Source organism: Nerophis lumbriciformis, linkage group LG11, assembly GCF_033978685.3.
Source record: "Nerophis lumbriciformis linkage group LG11, RoL_Nlum_v2.1, whole genome shotgun sequence".
Classification (NCBI taxonomy): Eukaryota; Metazoa; Chordata; class Actinopteri; order Syngnathiformes; family Syngnathidae; genus Nerophis; species Nerophis lumbriciformis.
The window spans coordinates 822,501-845,000 of record NC_084558.2 but is presented as its reverse complement, the minus strand read 5'-3'; the positions used below and the strand labels follow the sequence as shown (position 1 = coordinate 845,000).

Genomic DNA, 22,500 nt, shown 5'->3' with positions numbered 1-22,500 from the left:
CGCGATCCCAAAAATAAACTTTTCTTGCATGATAATGTCCAGAAAAATTTGCTTTATATTACTATAGAGTCCTTTTAACGAATGAGTTTGATGGTTTATCACAAACCTTAAATGAAATTCCATGGCCACCGTCCTGCTCTCTATATCAACCAGGGTGAGCCCCACCCCTTTCGTGAGCGCACTGCGAAAGCGGACGAGGCGGGGTGTCGGTGCGGTGGGCGCGGTAGTGACCCTGGACGTGCGTCGGGCCCTTCTCGCGGATCGCCTCAGCTACGGCTCCCGGTGGGGCCCTCTCGGGGGAAGGGGCCTCGGTCCCGGACCCCGGCGAGGCGTCCCTTCTCCGCTCCGTAAAAGTGTCCATCTCTTTTCTTTTTTTTTCTTCTGTTGTGGCATATGCAGCAGGTGCCTGCTCGTTTTTCGTATGTGGGTAACAACATTTAACTATGTATATATATTTCCGAATTGGTTTAACTGCCACCCGCAAAAAAAATAAAAAAATAAAAAAAATATCTAATTAATCCGCCCGACCCGACCCGCGAGCGGATAAAATCTTATTGTTTTTAATTTCATCCGCCCGATCCGCGGATAATCCGCGGACTCCGCGGTTGTGTCCGCAAACCGCGCATCTCTAGTGTGCGTGCATGTGTGTGACTGTTTTTTGCTGTCTATTAATAATTTTAGGATTTTTTTTTTTACTGCACTGTTTGTTTTGTTTAGCTTTGTTTTACCATGATAATGACCAAAAAAGGGATTCTATTCTATTTAATTCAATTTGAAATCCTAAAAGGCAGCTTGACGATTACCGTATTTTTCGGAGTATAAGTCGCACCGGAGTATAAGTCGCACCTGCCGAAAATGCATAATAAAGAAGGAAAAAAAACATATATAAGTCGCACTTGAGCCTGGCCAAACTATGAAAAGAACTGCGACTTATAGTCCGAAAAATACGGTACCTAGCACGTCATTATACAATACATGTCGAATACAGAACTTTGCGCAGTTAAATCCCCTGCCGTGTGTATTGGTGACACTAAATATTCCCTCAATGTATACCAGAGGTGTCATGATGAATGAGAGCTGCTGGCGTTGGCCCAGAAGGGAACAATAATAACACGGTAGCGCATAGCGTAAAGATGTTATTTCCAATGCCAGCCGTCGAATCAACCTCGTCAAGCTTTAGCAAAAGTGTTGAAATGTAATATGATAGCATTGGCTTCTAATCGTGGACGCTGACGTGTGCCTTCGCATGCAGCAATTTCATTCTTATGGTCCCTCCTGTTGTGTTGATTTGAAACGCAGGATCAGCACTTTAAATGTCCCTCATTGAAATCATCAAAGTTTTCATTCACAAAACTGCAATTCACTCAGCTGTATGAAGTATGGGACATCACCACACTCTGCGACCCTGTTGTATTGTTGCAGAAGTCTTTGGAAAAACGGAGATGCAACACACCCGAAAAACAGCAGAAATGTTGTGTCATCGGCGGAAAAAGCGACAGTTACCGTATTTTTCGGACTATAAGTCGCAGTTTTTTTCATAGTTTGGCCGGGGGTGCGACTTATACTCAGGAGCGACTTATGTGTGAAATTATTAACACATTACCGTAAAAAAATCTAATAATATTATTTATCTCATTCACGTAAGAGACTAGACGTATAAGATTTCATGGGATTTAGCGATTAGGAGTGACAGATTGTTAGGTAAACGTATAGCATGTTCTATATGTTATAGTTATTTGAATGACTCTTACCATAATATGTTACGTTAACATACCAGTTGGTTATTTATGCCTCATATAACGTACACTTATTCAGCCTGTTGTTCACTATTCTTTATTTATTTTAAATTGCCTTTCAAATGTCTATTCTTGGTGTTGTGTTTTATCAAATAGATTTCCCCAAAGAATGCGACTTATACTCCAGTGCGCCTTATATATGTTTTTTTACTTCTTTATTATGCATTTTCGGCCGGCGCGACTTATAGTCCGAAAAATACGGTATGTGAAATATTTTTTCGTACTCCAGTGCGACTTATATATGTTTTTTTCATTCTTTATTATGCATTTTCGGCTGGTGCGACTTAAACTCCGGAGCGACTTATAGTCCGAAAAATACGGTATGTGAAGTATTTTTTGTACTCCAGTGCGACTTATATGTGTTTTTCTCATTCTTTATTATGCATTTTCGGCCGGTAAGACTTATACTCCGGAACGACTTATAGTCCGAAAAATACGGTATGTGAAATATTTTTTAAAACTCCAGTGCGACTTATATATGTTTTTTTCATTCTTTATTATGCATTTTCGGCCGGTGCGACTTATACTCCGGAGCGACTTATAGTCCGAAAAATACGGTATGTGAAGTATTTTTTGTACTCCAGTGCGACTTATATGTGTTTTTCTCATTCTTTATTATGCATTTTCGTCCGGTAAGACTTATACTCCGGAGCGACTTATAGTCCGAAAAATACGGTATGTGAAATATTTTTTTAAACTCCAGTGCGACTTATATATGTTTTTTTCATTCTTTATTATGCATTTTCGGCCGGTGCGACTTATACTCCGGAGCGACTTATAGTCCGAAAAATACGGTATGTGAAATATTTTTTAATACTCCAGTGCGACTTATATATGTTTTTTTTCTTCTTTATTATGCATTTTCGGCCGGTGCGGCTTATACTCCGGTGCGACTTATACTCCGAAAAATACGGTATGTGAAATATTTTTTAGTACTCCAGTGCGACTTATATATGTTTTTTTCATTCTTTATTATGCATTTTCGTCCGGTAAGACTTATACTCCGGAGCGACTTATAGTCCGAAAAATACGGTGTGTGAAATATTTTTTAATACTCCAGTGCGACTTATATATGTTTTTTCCATTCTTTATTATGCATTTTCAGCCAATGCGACTTATACTCTGGTGCGACTTATAGTCCGAAAAATACGGTATGCGAAATATTTTTTAGTACTCCAGTGCGACTTATATATGTTTTTTTCATTCTTTATTATGCATTTTCGACCGGTGCGGCTTATACTCCGGAGCGACTTATAGTCCGAAAAATACCGTGTGTGAAATATTTTTTAATAGTCCAATGCGACTTATATATGTTTTTTCCATTCTTTATTATACATTTTCAGCCGGTGCGACTTATACTCCGGAGCGACTTATAGTCCGAAAAATACGGTATGTGAAATATTTTTTAGTACTCCAGTGCGACTTATATATGTTTTTTTCATTCTTTATTATGCATTTTCGGCCGGTGCGACTTATACTCCGGAGCGACTTATAGTCCGAAAAATACGGTATGTGAAATATTTTTTTCATACTCCAGTGCGACTTATATATATTTTTTTCATTCTTTATTATGCATTTTCGGCCGGTGCGACTTATATTCCGGAGCGACTTATAGTCCAACAAATACAGTATGTGAAATATTTTTTAGTACTCCAGTGCAACTTATATATGTTTTTTTCATTCTTTATTTTGCATTTTCGGCCGGTGCGACTTATACTCCGGAGCGACTTATAGTCCGAAAAATACGGTATGTGAAATATTTTTTATTACTCCAGTGCGACTTACATATGTTTTTTTCATTCTTTATTATGCATTTTCGGCTGGAGCGACTTATAGTCCGAAAAATGCGGTATGTGAAATATTTTTTGGTGCTCCAGTGCGACTTATATATGTTTTTTTCATTCTTTATTATGCATTTTGGCCGGTGCGACTTATACTCCGGAGCGACTTATAGTCCGAAAAATACGGTATGTGAAGTATTTTTTGTACTCCAGTGCGACTTATATGTGTTTTTCTCATTCTTTATTATGCATTTTCGGCCGGTAAGACTTTTACTCCGGAGCGACTTATAGTCCGAAAAATACGGTATGTGAAATATTTTTTAAAACTCCAGTGCGACTTATATATGTTTTTTTCATTCTTTATTATGCATTTTCGGCCGGTGCGACTTATACTCCGGAGCGACTTATAGTCCGAAAAATACGGTATGTGAAATATTTTTTCATACTCCAGTGCGACTTATATATGTTTTTTTCATTCTTTATTATGCATTTTCGGCCGGTGCGACTTATATTCCGGAGCGACTTGTAGTCCGAAAAATACGGTATGTGAAATATTTTTTAATACTCCAGTGCGACTTATATATGTTTTTTTCATTCTTTATTATGCATTTTCGGCCGGTGCGACTTATACTCCGGAGCGACTTATAGTCCGAAAAATACGGTATGTGAAATATTTTTTATTACTCCAGTGCGACTTACATATGTTTTTTTCATTCTTTATTATGCATTTTCGGCCGGAGCGACTTATAGTCCGAAAAATGCGGTATGTGAAATATTTTGTGGTGCTCCAGTGCGACTTATATATGTTTTTTTCATTCTTTATTATGCATTTTGGCCGGTGCGACTTATACTCCGGAGCGACTTATAGTCCGAAAAATACGGTATGTGAAGTATTTTTTGTACTCCAGTGCGACTTATATGTGTTTTTCTCATTCTTTATTATGCATTTTCGCCCGGTAAGACTTATACTCCGGAGCGACTTATAGTCCGAAAAATACGGTATGTGAAATATTTTTTAAAACTCCAGTGCGACTTATATATGTTTTTTTCATTCTTTATTATGCATTTCAGAATCAGAATCAGCTTTATTGTCATTACGCAAGGTAACGAGATTGAGGCCATTCCATACAGTGCGATGTGTGCATGCTAGAAAAAACAAAAAACAAAAAAAACAATGTGCAAATATATAAAAATATAAAAAATGTAGAAGTGCAATGAATATGGTGTGAAATGAATATATACATGAAAAAACAAAACAAAAACAAAAACAGGGTGGTTGGTGGAATGGGTTATTGCACCGAAGAGAAGGCAGTTATGAGGGACAATGGGGCAGTCCGTTCAGGATGGTTATGGCCCTGGGGAAGAAGCTGTTCTTTAGCCTGTTTGTTTTGGTTTTAATGCACCTGTAGCGCTTCCCAGAGGGCAGCAGGTGGAACAGGTCAGAGCCAGGGTGGGTGCTGTCCTTGATGATGGCACTGGCTCTGTTGAGGCAGCGGGAGGTGTAGATGTCCGTCAGAGAGGGGAGAGGGCGGCCGATGATCTTCTGAGCCGTCTTGACCACTCTTTGCAGCCTCTCCCTGTCTGCCGCAGTGCAGCTGCCGTACCATACCGTAATACAGTAGGTCAGCAGGCTCTCGATGGACGAGCGGTAGAAGGTCAGCAGCAGGTCAGGCTTCAGGTTGTACTTCCCGAGGACTCTAAGGAAGTGTAGCCGCTGCTGAGCCTTCTTGATGATTGATGTGGTGTTGACTGTCCAGGAGAAGTCATTAGAGATGTGGACTCCAAGGTACCTGAAGGTGTGGACCCTCTCTACACGCTCGCCGTTGATGTAGAGGGGGGCAGGGTCGGTGCTGCTCCTCCTGAAGTCGACGATGATCTCTCTGGTCTTGCTGGTGTTGAGAGCGAGGTTGTTCTCCGAAGACCAGGCCGTCAGCTTCAGGACCTCCTCTCTGTAGGCAGCCTCGTCACCCCTGGAGATGAGCCCGACCACTGTGGTATCGTCAGCGAACTTGACGGTAAGGTTGTCACTGTGGGCCGGACTGCAGTCATGGGTGTAAAGGCAGTAGAGGAGGGGGCTCAGCACACAGCCCTGTGGGGAGCCGATGCTCAGCGTGCGGGAGGATGAGAGGTGCGGGCCAAGTCTCACATTCTGGGGTCGGTCCGTTAGGAAGTCCCTTATCCAGGCGTTTGTGAGAGGGGGGAGGCCAAGAGTGTCCAGTTTATTGCAGAGTCTGTCCGGGATTATTGTATTGAAGGCAGAGCTATAGTCCACAGAGAGCATCCGGACGTAGCTCTGCTGCTGCTCCAGGTGGTTCAGAGCAGAATGGAGAGCAACAGCGATGGCGTCCTCTGTGGACCTGTTCGCCCGGTATGCGAACTGGTGGGGGTCGAAGTCTGGAGGGATATGGTCCTTGATGTGCTGGAGAACAAGTCGCTCGAAGCACTTCATGATTACCGGAGTGAGGGCCACTGGTCGGTAATCATTCAGGCTGGTGATGGGAGACTTCTTCGGCACCGGGATTATTGTAGATGACTTCAGGCAGGATGGGATGACTGCCTGAGCCAGGGAGAGGTTGAAGATCCTGGTGAGGGGGGAAGCGAGCTGGTGGGCGCACGTCCTTAGCACCTTTCCAGGTACTCCGTCTGGTCCGGTAGCCTTCCTGGGGTTCACAGCCAGGAGCACTCGTCTGACACTGTGCTCCTGTACAGTGAGTGGAGTGGCGCCGGAGCCCGGTGGGGGCGGGGGCAGGGCTGGAGCAGATGAGTGTCGCTGGGGGGTTTCGAAACGGGCAAAGAAACAGTTAAGCTCCTCTGCCAGTGTCGCACTCTGATCCGCAGTTGTCATATTGCAGCCTCTGAAGTTCGTGATGTCATGAATGCCCCGCCACACCTCCCGTGAGTTTTTGCTGGACAGATGGGACTCTATGCACCTCCTGTGGTCCGCCTTTGCTTTTTTAATCCCTCTCTTCAGGTCGGCTCTAGCAACACTGTACAGTGCCCTGTCCCCTGACCTGAAGGCTGCGTCGCGGGCCCTGAGGAGTGTGCGGACCTGGCTGGTCATCCAGGGTTTCTTGTTGGGGTAAACCCGGATGGTTTTTTCCACAGTCACATTCCCGATGCAGAACTTTATGTAGTCCAGCACCGTTCCTGTGGCTGTCTCCAGCTCCTGTTGTTGGAAGAGGTCCCAGTCTGTGTGTTGGAAGCAGTCCTGAAGTTTGGGGAGTGCATCGTCAGGCCAGGTCATAACAGTCTTTGTGATAGGCCTGGCCTGGCGTCTGATGGGGGTGTAGGTAGGAGAGAGCAGGAGGGAAAGATGGTCTGACTGTCCAAGCTGGGGGAGGGGTGTAGCTCTGTACGCGTGCTTTATGTTGGTATACACGTGGTCCAGGGTGTTCTTGCCCCTTGTAGAACACTTCACGTGCTGGTAGAACTTAGGGAGTACAGTCTTCAGATTGGCCTTATTAAAATCCCCTGCTATGATATGAACACCGTCGGGGTGGGCCCGCTGCTGTTCGTTGACGGTGTTCAGCAGAAGAGAGAGCGCTGTGTTTACTTTGGCGTCCGGTGGAATATACACAGCCGTGATGATAACAACAGACAGCTCTCTCGGGAGAAAAAAAGGCCGACATCTAACAGACATGTACTCCACGTCCGGGCAACAGTGCTGTTCAGTGATTGTCCCGTTGTTGCACCAGTTCTCATGCACGTCGATACAGAGCCCCCCTCCTCTGCTCTTACCGGAGTCCTTAGTTCTGTCCCGGCGGAGCAGAGTGCGTCCGGCTAGCTGCATGCTAGCATCGGGTATTTCCGGGTGAAGCCAGGTTTCGGTGATAATCATAGCACAACAGTCCCGAACATAGCGGTTTCCAGCAAGTTGTAACTCCAGGTCGTCCATCTTCTGTACAAGGGATCTGGCATTAGAGAGGAACAGGCTCGGTAGAAGTGGCTTGTGGGGTTGTTTCCTAAGCCTGAGCAAGACGCCGGACCTGCGGCCACGCTTCTGCTTCCTCTCCCTCCTCCGTCTGCGCCGTCTCCCAGACCCGACAACAAACCACGGAGAGCCCTGTGCTCTCGCTATGTCATCTGGGATGTTGTGCTCGTGGTGAAAGTCGCTCGAAACAGATATCCAAGAGTGACTGGCGGGTGTACCGGGTGTTTGCAGTACAGGTGGTGCACAAAAGGAAAAAAAACATGAAGAAAAGAAGGAAGAAAGAGCACTGAAATGGAGAGCCGTAAGCCGCTGCGTCTGTGCGCGCCGCCATCTTGGATTTTTTATATTATATTTTTTCGGCCGGTGCGACTTATACTCCGGAGCGACTTATAGTCCGAAAAATACGGTATGTGAAATATTTTTTCATACTCCAGTGCGACTTATATATGTTTTTTTCATTCTTTATTATGCATTTTCGGCCGGTGCGACTTATACTCCGGAGCGACTTATAGTCCGAAAAATACGGTATGTGAAATATTTTTTAGTGCTCCAGTGCAACTTATATATGTTTTTTTCATTCTTTATTATGCATTTTCGGCCGGTGCGACATATACTCCGGAGCGACTTATAGTCCGAAAAATACGGTATGTGAAATATTTTTTAATACATATGATGTCGTGCCCCTGCAAAGACGTTATAGGGCTCGTATTCCGTCACGTGACTTCTTCTCGGAGGTGAAAACCAGTGGTGGTCAACCCAGCCAAGATGGCTGTTTTACAGCGAGCAGCGAACAAACTATCTGAGTAGAAGAGAGGCTTTAATATTTCTGCAAAAAGAAGACCTGCAAAAAATTTAACTACGCAATGAAATAGATCCCTTTACTTTATCAAAAAAAGATTTGTCGTGTAATATCAAAGTATTATATGTCAGTCACGTTCCCAGACATATCCAACTATTGTTGGTTGGTTGAAATTTATTTTGAACATGTATACAGTATCAATATGACATATGACATATTTTATATATTTTCCTTATAAGATGTCCAAAAATGAGTAGGAAGAAGCAAGGCATACTGTATGTAATCCTCCTCCTTTTTCCTCTTCATAGCAATTACTTCCTGTTCTCAATTTGTACTAAATTTACATCAATGTGTTCTAAATACATCAGTTCTTCTCATAAGTAGGTAAATCAATTATGATTCGCTTGAATGGATGGCTAACATTTCATGTTCAATAAATTCATGACATTTATCATAATTCATCTTCTTTGTACTTTGTAAACACTTTTAGTTTGAACAGCTTCTTAAATTGGATCCTATTAGTACATTGTTTGATTTTTCTTTACTTAATCCATGCCATAATTTAATTTCACATACTGATATGCTAAAGGTTTTAAGTGTTGTACGTGCATAGAGATGTTTTAAGTTAGATTTTTCTCTAGGGTTATATTTCTCCTCTTTTGTTGAGAAGAATTGTTGTACATTCTTGGGTCGCAGGTTATAATTTGCTTTTATAATTTTAGCTGTTTGCAAATTCACCAAATCGTTGGATTTAAATATTCTGGATTTAATAAATAAAGTGTTTGTATGTTGTCTATATCCAACATTATGTTTTATTCTAACGGATCTTTTTTGTAAGATTCGTTAGAATGAAGTGCACATTTGTAGTTATTTCCCCATATTTCCACACTATAACTCAGATATGGTAACACTAGCGAGCAGTAGAGAAAATGAAGTGATTTTTGGTCTAGAACATATTTTGATTCATTCATTATTGACATTTTTCTTGCCACCTCATGTTGTATATTTTTATATGAGATTTACAGTTCATTTAATCATCTATTATTACACCCACATGTTTGATTTCTTTTACCCTTTCAATGTCTACTCCGTCTATCTGTATTTGTGTTTGACTTTCTCTTCTACTGTTACCAAATAGCATTCTTTTAGTCTTATTGAGATTCAAAGATAGTCTATTTTTGTCAAACCATCTTTTGAATTATTTAGTTTATTCTGTTATTATTTGTATTAGCTTCTGTGCGTTTTTTCCTGAACAAAACACAGTTATGTTGTCTGCAAATAATACTAACTTTAAGTCCTTTGTAACCTTACAAATGTTGTTTATATAAAGATTGAACCATTTTGGTCCCAGTATTGATCACTAGGCTACACCGCACGATATCTCTCGCTCTGTTGATATATATTTTCACATATTGCTTCCTGTTGGTTAAGTAGCTCCTTATCCAGTTTAAGACCAGGCCTCTTATGCCATATCGTTCTAGTTTTTTGTTTAAGATATAATGATTAATTGTGTCAAATGCTTTTGTTAGATCCATAAATACTGTTGCTGCACACTGTTTACTATCTCTTGCATTGGTAATTTCCTGTTATTTCGATTAGTTTTGTTTTAGTTTTTTTGTTTTACCGTATTTTTTGGACTATAAGTCGCAGTTTTTTTCATAGTGTGACTTACATATGTTTTTTTCCTTTTTTATTATGCATTTTCGGCAGGTGCGACTTATACTCCGGTGCGACTTATACTCCAAAAAATACGGTAGTTTAGTTTTTTTGTGCTCTAGACGCCTATTCAGCAATATAATTGTATCATTTCATAGCTGCTAAATGACTTAAGGGGCAAATAAAAAGTAATTTAGTTGGATGCGTTTTGGTTTATACCGGTGTTCATTTAGGAAATATATTGTTATAAGATATCTACAATATGAAAAAACATCTTGCATTTAAGTGCCTTGTGTTATTGTCTATTTATTATTTATTATTATCACAGTTTTTTGTAATAATTTCCAGGACCTGAGTCCAAATTTCGTATCATACATGTGCAAATGTGTACGGGTAAGACAAATAAATAAATATTTCCCGCTGTTGGTCAATTTTAGTCCCAGTACTGTTATTGCATCAGTGTAACTCCTATATACCTTTTCACTCACCATATCTGAGTTTTGTGTAGACATATGGGGAAATAACTACAAACGTACACTTCATTCATTAACGGTGTTACAAAAAAGTTCTATATCTAATACATAATGTTGGATATAGAGAACATACAAACCCTTTATTCATTGAATCAAAAATACTGAAATTCCACCACATAGTGAGTTTGCAAACAGCTAAAATGATGTACAAAGCAAACTATAATCTGCTACCCAAGAATATACAACAATTCTGCAGAATAAAAGAGGATGAATATAATCTTAGAGAAAAATGTAATTTAAAACATTTGTACGCACGTACAACACTTAAGACCTTTAGTATATCAGTATGTGGAATTAAATTACAGAATGGATTAAGCAAAGAAATCAAACAATGTACTAATATGATCCAGTTCAAGAAACTCTTCAAACTTAAAGTGTTTACAAAGTACAAAGGAGAAGAACCATGATAAACATTCTGAATTGATTTAATCCGTTCATTCATTTTGTAGATAATCTTATTTATCTCACCATATGAAATATAACTTACTTCACCAAGTATTATTTATTTATTTTTATTGTTATTACTTATGGAGTATATTGTGAATAAATTGAGAACAGGAAGTGAACAAAAAGTTTGCTATGTAGAAGAAAAGAGGTAGGATTAAATAAGCTCTGCTTCTTCCTACTCCTTTTCAAACATGTTGAATAGAGGAACTGTCAGGCTTGTCCCTGACAGTTTGACTGTGTTTTAGTTTTTCCTCTGCGTTTGTCTTAGTTTTCTGTCAGCACTTTTATTTTGTCTTCATTTTCCTGATTGTCTCCCTGAGTGCTGCTTCCCCTCAGCTGTGGCTGATTGGCATCTGGCCACACCTGGTGTCAATCAGCCAGCTGCTATTTAAACCTGCCTTCCCCTCCAGTCAGTGCTGGATTATTGTCATTGTCGATGTCACTACTACCCAGAGGTGGGACCAAGTCATTGTTTTGCAAGTCACAAGTAAGTCTCAAGTCTTTGCCCTCAAGTCCGAGTCAAGTCCCGAGTCAAGACAGGCAAGCCCCGAGTCAAGTCCAAAGTCAAGACTGGAAAGTCTCAAGTCAAGTCATAAGTCCTGCATTTTGAGTTTTAAGTCCTTTTAACCACAGACTAATATATTAACACAGATTGTTTATGCTTTTCAAATGCTGTATTTATTTATTAAAACAAGTGCATTTTAAATTGCAGGAAAGAAAATTGTGCTGACATTGCACTTTATAATAGCACTATTAACCAGTCATTTTAAACATTAACTCATTCCTTTACAGAACAAACACATTGAAAAATAAAGTGCAAATGTACTTATTTGTACAAAAGTGTTAACATTGAAAAAACATGACATATACGTGAACATAACAAAAAAGTTGTACTTTTTATATGTCAGGGCCCTATGCTGCATTGCATTTGCAAAAGACCAAATTAGCCAAGAGTCTGTCAGTCATTTGTGCACGATGGGGGCGTAGTATGATGCCACCATGGCTGAAAACTCGCTCCACTGGAGCACTGGAGGCAGGCACTGCCAAGACTCTCATGGCCACTCGGAACAGTGAAGGAAGAGTCTTCATGTTCAATGCCCAGAACAAAAGGGGGGAGAGAGTTGTTTTGGGTTGGTGCACTACTTGTAAGTGTATCTTGTGTTTTTTATGTTGATTTAATTAAAAAAAGAAAAAAAAAAAAATTATTTCTTGTGCGGCCCGATACCAATCGATCCACGGACCAGTACCGGGCCGCGGCCCGGTGGTTGGGGACCACTGAGGTAAACAACCAACAGTATGTCAGAAAGCTAGCTAAAACGGTACACATATTCATAATATAGTATACATTTTAACTGACCTTTATTTTACTATTTTTGTCTTTTTTTAGGTGGCTAAAATACGCGGTGCTGCTGACCGCCGTCTAACGTTACGTGTGATGTATTGACTAACGTAACCCTGCTTGAAAAAAATCACTGAACAAAAAGTATGAATAAGGTAGTGAACTGCAACAGATTCCCGTGTTTGCAATAACGTTATAACGTTAGCAGTGAGTTTACAGCCTCACTGATTTAACTACACAGCAAATAAAAGTCACGTTACTTAGCCAATAAACGTTATCTTACATTCAAAACTTACCCTTCTTTGTGCAACTTCAAATGCCGGACGAAGTTGGAAGTTGTTGCCTCTCCATCAGTAATTTTGGAACCGCATGTGTTGCATACTGCAAACCGTTTTGTGTTGACCACCTCGTAATTTTTATACCCAAACAAAATTATTTTAGGTATCATTTTTTGTTCACTGGCGTGTGGTTTGGACATGTCTTCTTCGTTGGTTGTCCTGCAATTTGATTGGATGAATGCTGTGTGATGAAAACAAAGTAGATCTAATTTGATTGGCTGTTGTACTGAGAGCACACCAGCTGACACACGCAACGCTGATAGACAAGTACACAATGAAAAATACGGAGCGCTCCCGAATAACTTTTTCATCTTTGGGTTTTGGGGAAAGTAGCAAGTCATGTCAATTCAAAAGGCTCAAGTCCAAGTGAAGTCACAAGTCATTGATGTTAAAGTCGAAGTCGAGTTGCAAGTCTTTTTACATTTTGTCAAGTCGAGTCTAAAGTCATCAAATTCATGACTCGAGTCTGACTCGAGTCCAAGTCATGTGACTCGAGTCCACACCTCTGCTACTACCTGTCATAATACTTGTCGTTGTAGCTCTGTCTACTTTTGTTCACTCTGCTCATGTCATAGTTCCTTCGTGTCACAGTAAGTGTTATTGTTTCTTGTCGACAGTTAGCCTTTGTGCTATTTTAGTTCATAGCCAAGTTTGTTCTCCGCCTTGTGCGCGCCTTTTGTTTTTACCCTTTTGTTTTTTTTTTTTTGCTATAGTGTTAAATTAAATCATGATTTCTCGTTCAATGCCTGCCGTCATCTCTGCATCTTGGGGTTCGTCACCAACATACTCTGACAGGAATTGGAAATTGTGATGTATCATGTTGTATGCATGCATGTCCGAAATAAACTCAAACTCATAGACACTTATATTCAATTGAATAGAGAATGCAAAATCCACTAATGCTGCTATTATAAATACATGTACAATGTCTTATGAATTTAACCTTTATATACTGTACCTCATTTTCCATGAGGTCATCCAAACAAAACCTTTGCTGCACATGTGATTGACATACAGTATGCTGCACCCGACATACTGCTGTGACTTGTGTGTATTCAACCTCCATCTTTAGGGCCTTATTTAGTGGCTGTTAAACGAGGTTGCATTGGGATTCCATGTTTAGCGTGTGATGATGCGCCCCAATTTTAGGTCTTGCAAAGCTGACGCTGGAGGTGCGAGGGCGACAAGCCAAGGCACTGCCTTTCAAAGTGAGAAGACGATCCCCACGCAGAATCCCCCCTTCGCATATCAAAGTTGGGTCTTGATGCCAGAGGGATGCCATCTGTAGTACCGTAACTCAGCTGCATCCACATGGGATTGCTGCTCTTGAAAGCTATCCCAGCCACACGCCAAGGCTCTAACCATCTTGAAGCAGTTACCACAACAGCAAACACTCATACTGGAGCAGCAGTAAGGAAGTATTGTGTTTATACTGACAACCATTCCTTTGAAGAAGGAATTGTTTTGAGGTTAGAGAAGCCAAAAGACAGTTATTTATTTAAGTACCGAAATTTCCAGACTATAAGCCGCACCCACCTAATTTTTGGACAGATGTTATTTTTTACACATTTCGTCCTCCTACGCTTGCGGTGTGGCCTTGTGGAGCGCGTTATTTGTGGTGTATTTCCTTTCCTTGAGGTGGCAGTTTACTTTGGCTTTGGAGCTGCGTCTTGTGCATTTGTTGTGTCTCCATCAATCAATGTTTATCAATCAATGTTTATTTATATAGCCCTAAATCACAAGCGTCTCAAAGGGCTGCACAAGCCACAATGATATCCCCGGTTCAGATCCCACATCACGGCAAGGAAAAACTCAACCCAGTGGGATGACAATGAGAAACCTTGGAGAGGACCGCAGATGTGGGGAACCCCCCCACCCCCCCAGCTGTCCTCCACCCTGAGCCAGCCCGCTTTGGAGAAGTGGGTAGGAGTGAGGTGTGATCTGGGGTGGAGGTCTAGAAGTAATCTGACTAGCTTGTTCTGGGATGTTTGGAGTTTAGATTTGAGTCATTTAGAGCAGTGGTCCCCAACCACCGGGCCGCTGCCCCGTACCGGTCCGCAGACCGATTGGTACTGGGCCGCACAAGAAATTAAAAAAAAAAAAAAAAAAAAAGTTTATTATTTTTTTTTAATTTTATTAAATCAACATAAAAAGCACAATATATACATAATATATCAATATAGATCAATACAGTCTGCAGGGATACAGTCCGTAAGCACACATGATTGTATTTCTTTATGGAAAATAAATAGATAAATAATAATAATACTTATTTACATACTTATGTACAAATAATAATAATAAGAATACGTATGTTCATTTGCGTTTTTTAGTTGTTTTTTAGTTGTGTGAATGCTCCAAAGCATTCACATATGGTTCTCTACACCAAAATTCATCTATTTATTATTCAACTTATTTTTATTCTTCTTCTCCAGATTTTGGGGCGCTCTATCTTCCACATTTTTCACCCGATTCAAACCGTTCCAACTTCAAGCGGTTCAGCTCTCTCGGGCTTTCCCTTGACAAATTCTAAAAATTCCCAGATTTCCCAGAACTCCAGGTTTTCCGGGACATTTTTCCCATTCAAAATGAATTGGCCATTCCCACATTTTTCAACCTATTCATACAATTCCACCGTCAACACATTTCAGCATTCTGGAAATTAAAACTACTTTTTTTTCAAGTTAAAACAAATTCCAGGATTTGCCAGAATTCCTGGTTTTCCAAAGCCTTATTTCCACCCTTTTTTCTGGCGACTACTCCTCCCACATTTTTCAACCCACTTCAACCCACCACCATGAATTGATTAACGTGGACCCCGACTTAAACAAGGGGAAAACGTATTCGGGTGTTACCATTTTGTGGTCAATTGTACGGAATATGTACTGTACTGTGCAATCTACTTATAAAAGTTTCAATCAATCAGTCAAAAACCATTCCACCGTCAAAATATTTCTGGAAACTGGAAAACTGGAAAAAAATTCTAGGTTTTCCCGAAATTCCGTAATACTATTCTTCAATTCAACATGTTACTACTTCAACATTTCTCGACTGATTTGAACAATTCCATTACCAACCATTTCAACTCATTCAGACCATACAAGTTTTTTACCATTTTCAAAAAAATTCCAGATTTTCCCCAAATTCCCTAATACTATTTACTACTTCAACATTTCTTGCCCGATTTAAACAATTCTGTCAAGACTTGGTCCTTGGATTTTGTTTTTCCAGAAGGCAACGGAAAATTGGCTCGGGCGAGACGGGAATGTGAGTACATATTTTATTTAATATATCAAAAAAGCACAAAAGAAAAGCGCGCACAATGGCGGAGGTACAAAACTCGGCTAATGAAAACAAAACTTGCACATAGGCAGAAACTGTGAACAATGAAACAAAAACACTAACTGTGGCATTAATAAACAAAAACTTACTTGGCACGGACTATGAAGAAAGCAGCGTGAACTGAGCATGAAGTAGAGTGTCAGGTGTGTGTCAGGGGTATGAATGCGGGATGTCGCCAGAAAGACAAACTGAAAACAATGAACTTAAATACTACAGACATGATTAGTGAAAACAGGTGTGTGACTCAAAACGTGAAACAGGTGCGTGACGTGACAGGTGAAAACTAATGGTTGCTATGGTGACAAAACAAACAAAAGTGCACAAAAAGTCCAAAAACAAAACCGAACATGACTAAAACATGATCACACAGACATGACAAATTCCAACACCAACCAATTCAGCTCATTCAGGACATTCATGCTCCTAATCATTTTTCAAAAAATCCCGCTTTTCCCAAAATTCCCAAATTTCCAGGAAGTTCCCATTGAAATGAATGGGACTTTTTTCCCCAAGTTGCACAATTCCCACCTTTTTCAACCTATTCAAACCATTCCAACGTTAACACATTCCACTCATCCTGGACATTCAAACTAACACTTTCCCAAGTTCCAAACCTTCAAGCAGACGTTGAGGTCAGTGGAGCAGCTTCTCCACAGGGGGGTCAAAGGGGCACCGGAGCCACTTGACATTGACGTACATGTGGATATAGGTGAAGACACACGACACGGGAGGAACTTTGGCAGAAACGTGTTGACAAGTCAGACTGCAGCAAGCTGACGGAAGCACACATTCTTTATTTTTAAACAGTAAAAACTAACAACAAAACAATATTTAGTCTTACTGTACAGTGCCTGTTTCTAGGGCGGGTCAGCTTTCTTTTTGGTGTGATCAACTGACACACGAGAAAGAAATGGAGAAGCCCAAAAGCTTCTGCAGTGTGACTTGATTCTAAATTAGACAACCAGCGCAGCCGGCCGGACTGTCGATCAGCGAAATAAAAACTATTTTTGGTTTGAATTTCCGTCTCGTTTTTTACAAGCTGCATTATTAAAATAAAACAAATTAACATGCTTGAGTATAAAAATACCTGTGAGGTACAGTATTAGACCCGTGCTTATGACGCAGCAACTATTGAGATCAGTAATAACACAAACATTGTAGACTGTTGGCTGTTTAACTTTATTATTATTTAACTTATTTATGACCTATCCATGACCTTAGGTGGGTCGAGTACCCACAAATTGTACTCAAGTAAGAGTACCGTTACTTTAGAATAATATAACTCAAGTAAAAGTAACAAGTAGCCATCAAAGCAATTACTTCAGTGTGTGTGTGTTCTTGTATTTCTACTCTTCTTGAGACATCAACAAGGAAAAGTACCTTCCATATGAGAACCGGTGAACAAGTTAGGACATAAATCATGGTCCCAATACGGAAAACCATTGCATCTAATAGGGAGCCAAATACTAGAGTCCGTGAACATTGCTCCAAAGTCAGGAGTTTTTGTTGATTTAATGTGCATACAAAAGTAAACATTGACAGGGGGGGGGGGGGGGTTTTAATATATTTTTTTTTTTCCATAGAGAAATACAATCATGTGTGCTTACGGACTGTATCCCTGCAGACTGTATTGATCTATATTGATATATATTGTTTATATTGTGTTTTTTATGTTGATTTAATAAAAATAAAAATAAAATAAAAATATATATATATATTTTTATTTTTTTATTTATTTATTTATTTTATTTCTTGTGCGGCCCAGTACCAATCGGTCCGCGGACCGGTGGTTGGGGATCACTGGTCTACATAACATGTAATGGTGGTTCTTTGGTCAAAATGTTGCATAGATTATGTTTTACTTCAAGCCGCTTTCTGACAGTCGCTTCCGGATGCGTCGTTTTGTGGGCGGTCCTATTTACGTGTCTCGGCAATGTCTTCTCCACGTCAGCTTTGTTGTAGTGGTGTAGCGTGCAAGGACGGAAGTGGAAGAAGTGTCAAAAGATGGAACTAACTGTTTTAATGGCATTCGGACTTTACGTAATTCAATAACGGAGCAGCATCTCCTCATCCCGAAACAACCACACAGGAAATAAGTTCTGTGAAAAATCGTAAAAATTAAAAATAAAAATAAAATAAAAATATATATATATTTTTTTATTTTTTTATTTTTTTATTTATTTATTTATTTTATTTCTTGTGCGGCCCAGTACCAATCGGTCCGCGGACCGGTGGTTGGGGATCACTGGTCTACATAACATGTAATGGTGGTTCTTTGGTCAAAATGTTGCATAGATTATGTTTTACTTCAAGCCGCTTTCTGACAGTCGCTTCCGGATGCGTCGTTTTGTGGGCGGTCCTATTTACGTGTCTCGGCAATGTCTTCTCCACGTCAGCTTTGTTGTAGTGGTGTAGCGTGCAAGGACGGAAGTGGAAGAAGTGTCAAAAGATGGAACTAACTGTTTTAATGGCATTCGGACTTTACGTAATTCAATAACGGAGCAGCATCTCCTCATCCCGAAACAACCACACAGGAAATAAGTTCTGTGAAAAATCGTAAAAATTAAAAATAAAAATAAAATAAAAATATATATATATTTTTTTATTTTTTTATTTTTTTATTTATTTATTTATTTTATTTCTTGTGCGGCCCAGTACCAATCGGTCCGCGGACCGGTGGTTGGGGATCACTGGTCTACATAACATGTAATGGTGGTTCTTTGGTCAAAATGTTGCATAGATTATGTTTTACTTCAAGCCGCTTTCTGACAGTCGCTTCCGGATGCGTCGTTTTGTGGGCGGTCCTATTTACGTGTCTCGGCAATGTCTTCTCCACGTCAGCTTTGTTGTAGTGGTGTAGCGTGCAAGGACGGAAGTGGAAGAAGTGTCAAAAGATGGAACTAATTGTTTTAATGGCATTCGGACTTTACGTAATTCAATAACGGAGCAGCATCTCCTCACCCCGAAACAACCACACAGGAAATAAGTTCTGTGAAAAATCGTCCAACCGGAACTCTCGAATAACTAAAGTTACTTGGGTGAATAATGTAAACTCACCACACCAGCATGTTTTAGCGCTTTCATGGCGAGTTTACTGACAGATATAAGTAAGAACTTTACACTACTTTATATTAGAAATGGCAATAGTGGAGGGTGAATGTAACATAAGAAGAAGATAGAGAAAAAGAAGAACCCTATCGACTACGGAGTCGGCACGGACTAAAAAGGCGGATGCGCACAATTTTTCAGGATGTATACAGATCCCAAATACAGATCAGCAGGTACCAGAAGGTAAGAAAAGTTACTTTTGCATAATATTGCAAAACAAAATGCCAGATAATATGTCTTACCCTATACACACACCATAATGATACTCATATATTGAAGCGCATTAAGCGATGCGGATTCATAGCTTACCAAAGTTGTACTAAAACATTTTGATATATTTTTGTGTGCCGTGTGTAAAGTTCCATATTTTCAATGGAACATATAAAATGTTGGTGTTGGTTACTTGAGTCATATTGCCATTATCGTGCAGTCTACACATATCTCTTATGTTTGACTGCCATCTACTGGTCACACTTATCATTACACCATGTACCAAATAAAATTGCTTCAAGGTCGGTAAGCAAAACCAGAAATAATCCGTACATTAGGCGCATAGGTTTATAAGGCGCACTGTCAAGTTTTGAGAAAAAAAAAGTTTTTTAAGTGTACCATATAGTCCGGAAAATACGGTAATAAATATTAAAGATCATAATAAATCTCAATGTAACGGAGTAAAAGGAGCATTTCCTCTTCTCAAAAATAGTCAAGTAAAAGTAAAAAGTATGTTACATTAAAACTGCTCTGACAAGTACAATTTATCCAAAAAGTTACTTAAGTAAATGTAACCGAGTAAATGTAGTGCGTTACAATCCACCTCCGTCCATGACACTTCCTTGTTGTGCTTGATGCTGAACACAAAGATAATGCACACAATCAGATATGTTAGACTTTTTTATTACTACCACTATCATATGTACAGTACGTCCACAACAAACATTTAAAAATGATAATGGAGGAAGCAAATACAGTATACAAAATACAATTAAATCAAATATCATGTAGTTAAGAAAAAAGTATGCAGTGTAATTACAAAGTTGACACTTTTTTGCCATACTTGACAAGCTTGCAGGAACTCATTTCATTAACCTGATCTATTAACTCTCTTTAGAATTTGAGTAGTCGTTCATCCAAAAAACGTATGCAGTGTAATTTGAAAATAATATTAAAAAAGTTGTTTTTTTCTACTTTAAAAGATCATACCATCCAACTAATATGCGCTCTGTGTTAAACATGATCAATAATAGTAATATGCTCTTTGTGTTAAACAATTCTATATCGTATTTTCCGGACTATAAGCCACTACTTTTTTTCCCCAAGCTTTGAACCCTGCGGCTTATACGAAAGTGCGACTAATCTATAGATTTTTCTTCTCCAACGGCTAAATTATGGAATGGATTACGCAAATAAATCATACAATGTACTAAAATGACCCACTTTAAGAAACTGTTCAAACTCAAATTGTTTACAAAATACGAGAAAGAAGAATCCTGATCCTCTTAAACCTTTTTGAAAAGGGAGAACATTTTATTTATCTCATAAATGATGAATAAGGACATGAATGATTTTTCGTTTTTTGTTTGATCAGTCGTTTTACTGCCGTGTCACAGGCACCGTTTGGAAACAATTAAGGTACATAAATAAACATTTACAAAATCTTTCCTTGTAAGTAACTCATTTCAAAACGTAGCGGTATATACAGTCGTGGTCAAAAGTTGTTGTAAAGAACATAATGTCATGGCTGTCTTGAGTTTCCAATAATTTCTACAACTCTTATTTTTTTGTGATAGAGTGATTGGAGCACATACTTGTTGGTCACAAAAAACATTCATGAATTTTGGTTCTTTTATGAATTTATTATGGGTCGACTGAAAATGTGACCAAATCTGCTGGGTCAAAAGTATACATACAGCAATGTTAATATTTGCTTACATGTCCCTTGGCAAGTTTCACTGCAATAAGGCGCTTTTGGTAGCCATCCACAAGTTTCTGGTTTAAATTTTGACCACTCTTGACACAATTAGTGCAGTTCAGCTAAGTGTGTTGGTTTTCTGACATGGACTTGTTTCTTCAGCATTGTCCACATGTTTAAGTCAGGACTTTGGGAAGGCCATTCTAAAACCTTAATTCTGGCCTGATTTAGCCATTTCTTTACCATTTTTGACGTGTGTTTGGGGTCATTGTTCTGTTGAAACACCCAACTGTGCCCAAGACCCAACCTCCGGGCTGATGATTTTAGGTTGCCCTGAAGAATTTGGATGTAATCCTCCTTTTTCATTGTCCCATTTACTCTATATAAAGCATACATTCCATTGGCAGCAAAGCAGGCCCAAAGCATAATACTACCACCACCATGCTTGACGGTAGGCATGGTGTTCTTGGGATTAAAGGCCTCACCTTTTTTACTCCAAACATATTGCTGGGTGTTGTGGCCAAACAGCTCAATTTTTGTTTCATCTGACATCACATGGACAAAGATAAGACCTTCTGGGGGAAAGTTATGTGGTCAGATGAAACAAAAATTGAGCTGAAAAAACAAGTCCATGTCAGAAAACCAACAAATTTAGCTGAACTGCACCAATTTTGTCAAGAGGAATGGTCAAAAATTCAAGCAGAAGCTTGCCAGAAGCTTGTGGATGGCTACCAAAAGCGCCTTATTGCAGTGAAACTTGCCAAGGGACATGTAACCAAATATTAACATTGCTGTATGTATACTTTTGACCCAGCAGATTTGGTCACATTTTCAGTAGACCCATATTAAATTCATTAAAAAAAAAAAAAACTTCATGAATGCTTTTTGTGACAAAAAAAAAAGGAGAGTTGTAGAAATTATTGGAAACTCAAGACAGCCATGACATTATGTCCTTTACAAGAGTATGTAAACTTTTGACCACGACTGTATTTGCGGCTCATGCATGAACAAAAAATGTTTTTCTATATTAAAATTAGTGGGTGCGGTATATGGTCTAGAAAATAGGGTTATGATAAAAAAATCTATTGTAATAAAAATAACAACAATATTTTGCTCTGTTTAAAAATATATAATTAAAATAATAATATAATTTTCCATGTAATTGTTATAGATAACATTAAGACCAAAAAGGTACAAATTAAACTAATCCCTATCTACAATATACATTTTTTAATATGTATGATGACATGACACACAATAATACAAGACGATGACCGACTTTTAGTGTATGCATAAAGTCAGTGCTTTATTCCTCCCTCTTTCGGACCACACAGTGTGAATTGACCCCCAGCCAGACCCCTGGCAACATCTTCTCCCTAAAGCAGCTCGTTATGCGCTGCAGGAGTTTCACCTCCTCCTCCCTGTCCTCTTTCTTTTCCACGGCGTAGAAGTTAAGGATCCCGGCAGGCTGATCGATGTACACGCCTAACACGGAAGATTTGGGAATCTCCGGGATCACGC

At 39.5% G+C, this 22,500-nt stretch overlaps 2 protein-coding genes across 3 annotated transcripts in view; one reads left to right on the top strand and one right to left on the bottom strand.

Moving 5' to 3' along the window:
- The window catches only part of LOC133610933 (stonustoxin subunit beta-like), a 460,649-nt gene that overhangs the window by 401,877 nt on the left and 36,272 nt on the right, over window positions 1-22,500 (top strand). The gene's annotated exons all lie outside the window — the stretch shown is intronic.
- LOC133610934 (tripartite motif-containing protein 16-like) overlaps window positions 22,078-22,500 on the bottom strand; it is a 14,976-nt gene continuing 14,553 nt past the window's right edge. The window contains exon 5 of the mRNA XM_061967705.1: window positions 22,078-22,500. This exon is cut by the window's right edge and continues 199 nt beyond it. Within this exon, the coding sequence (XP_061823689.1) occupies window positions 22,286-22,500 (215 nt within the window). The 3' untranslated portion in view covers window positions 22,078-22,285.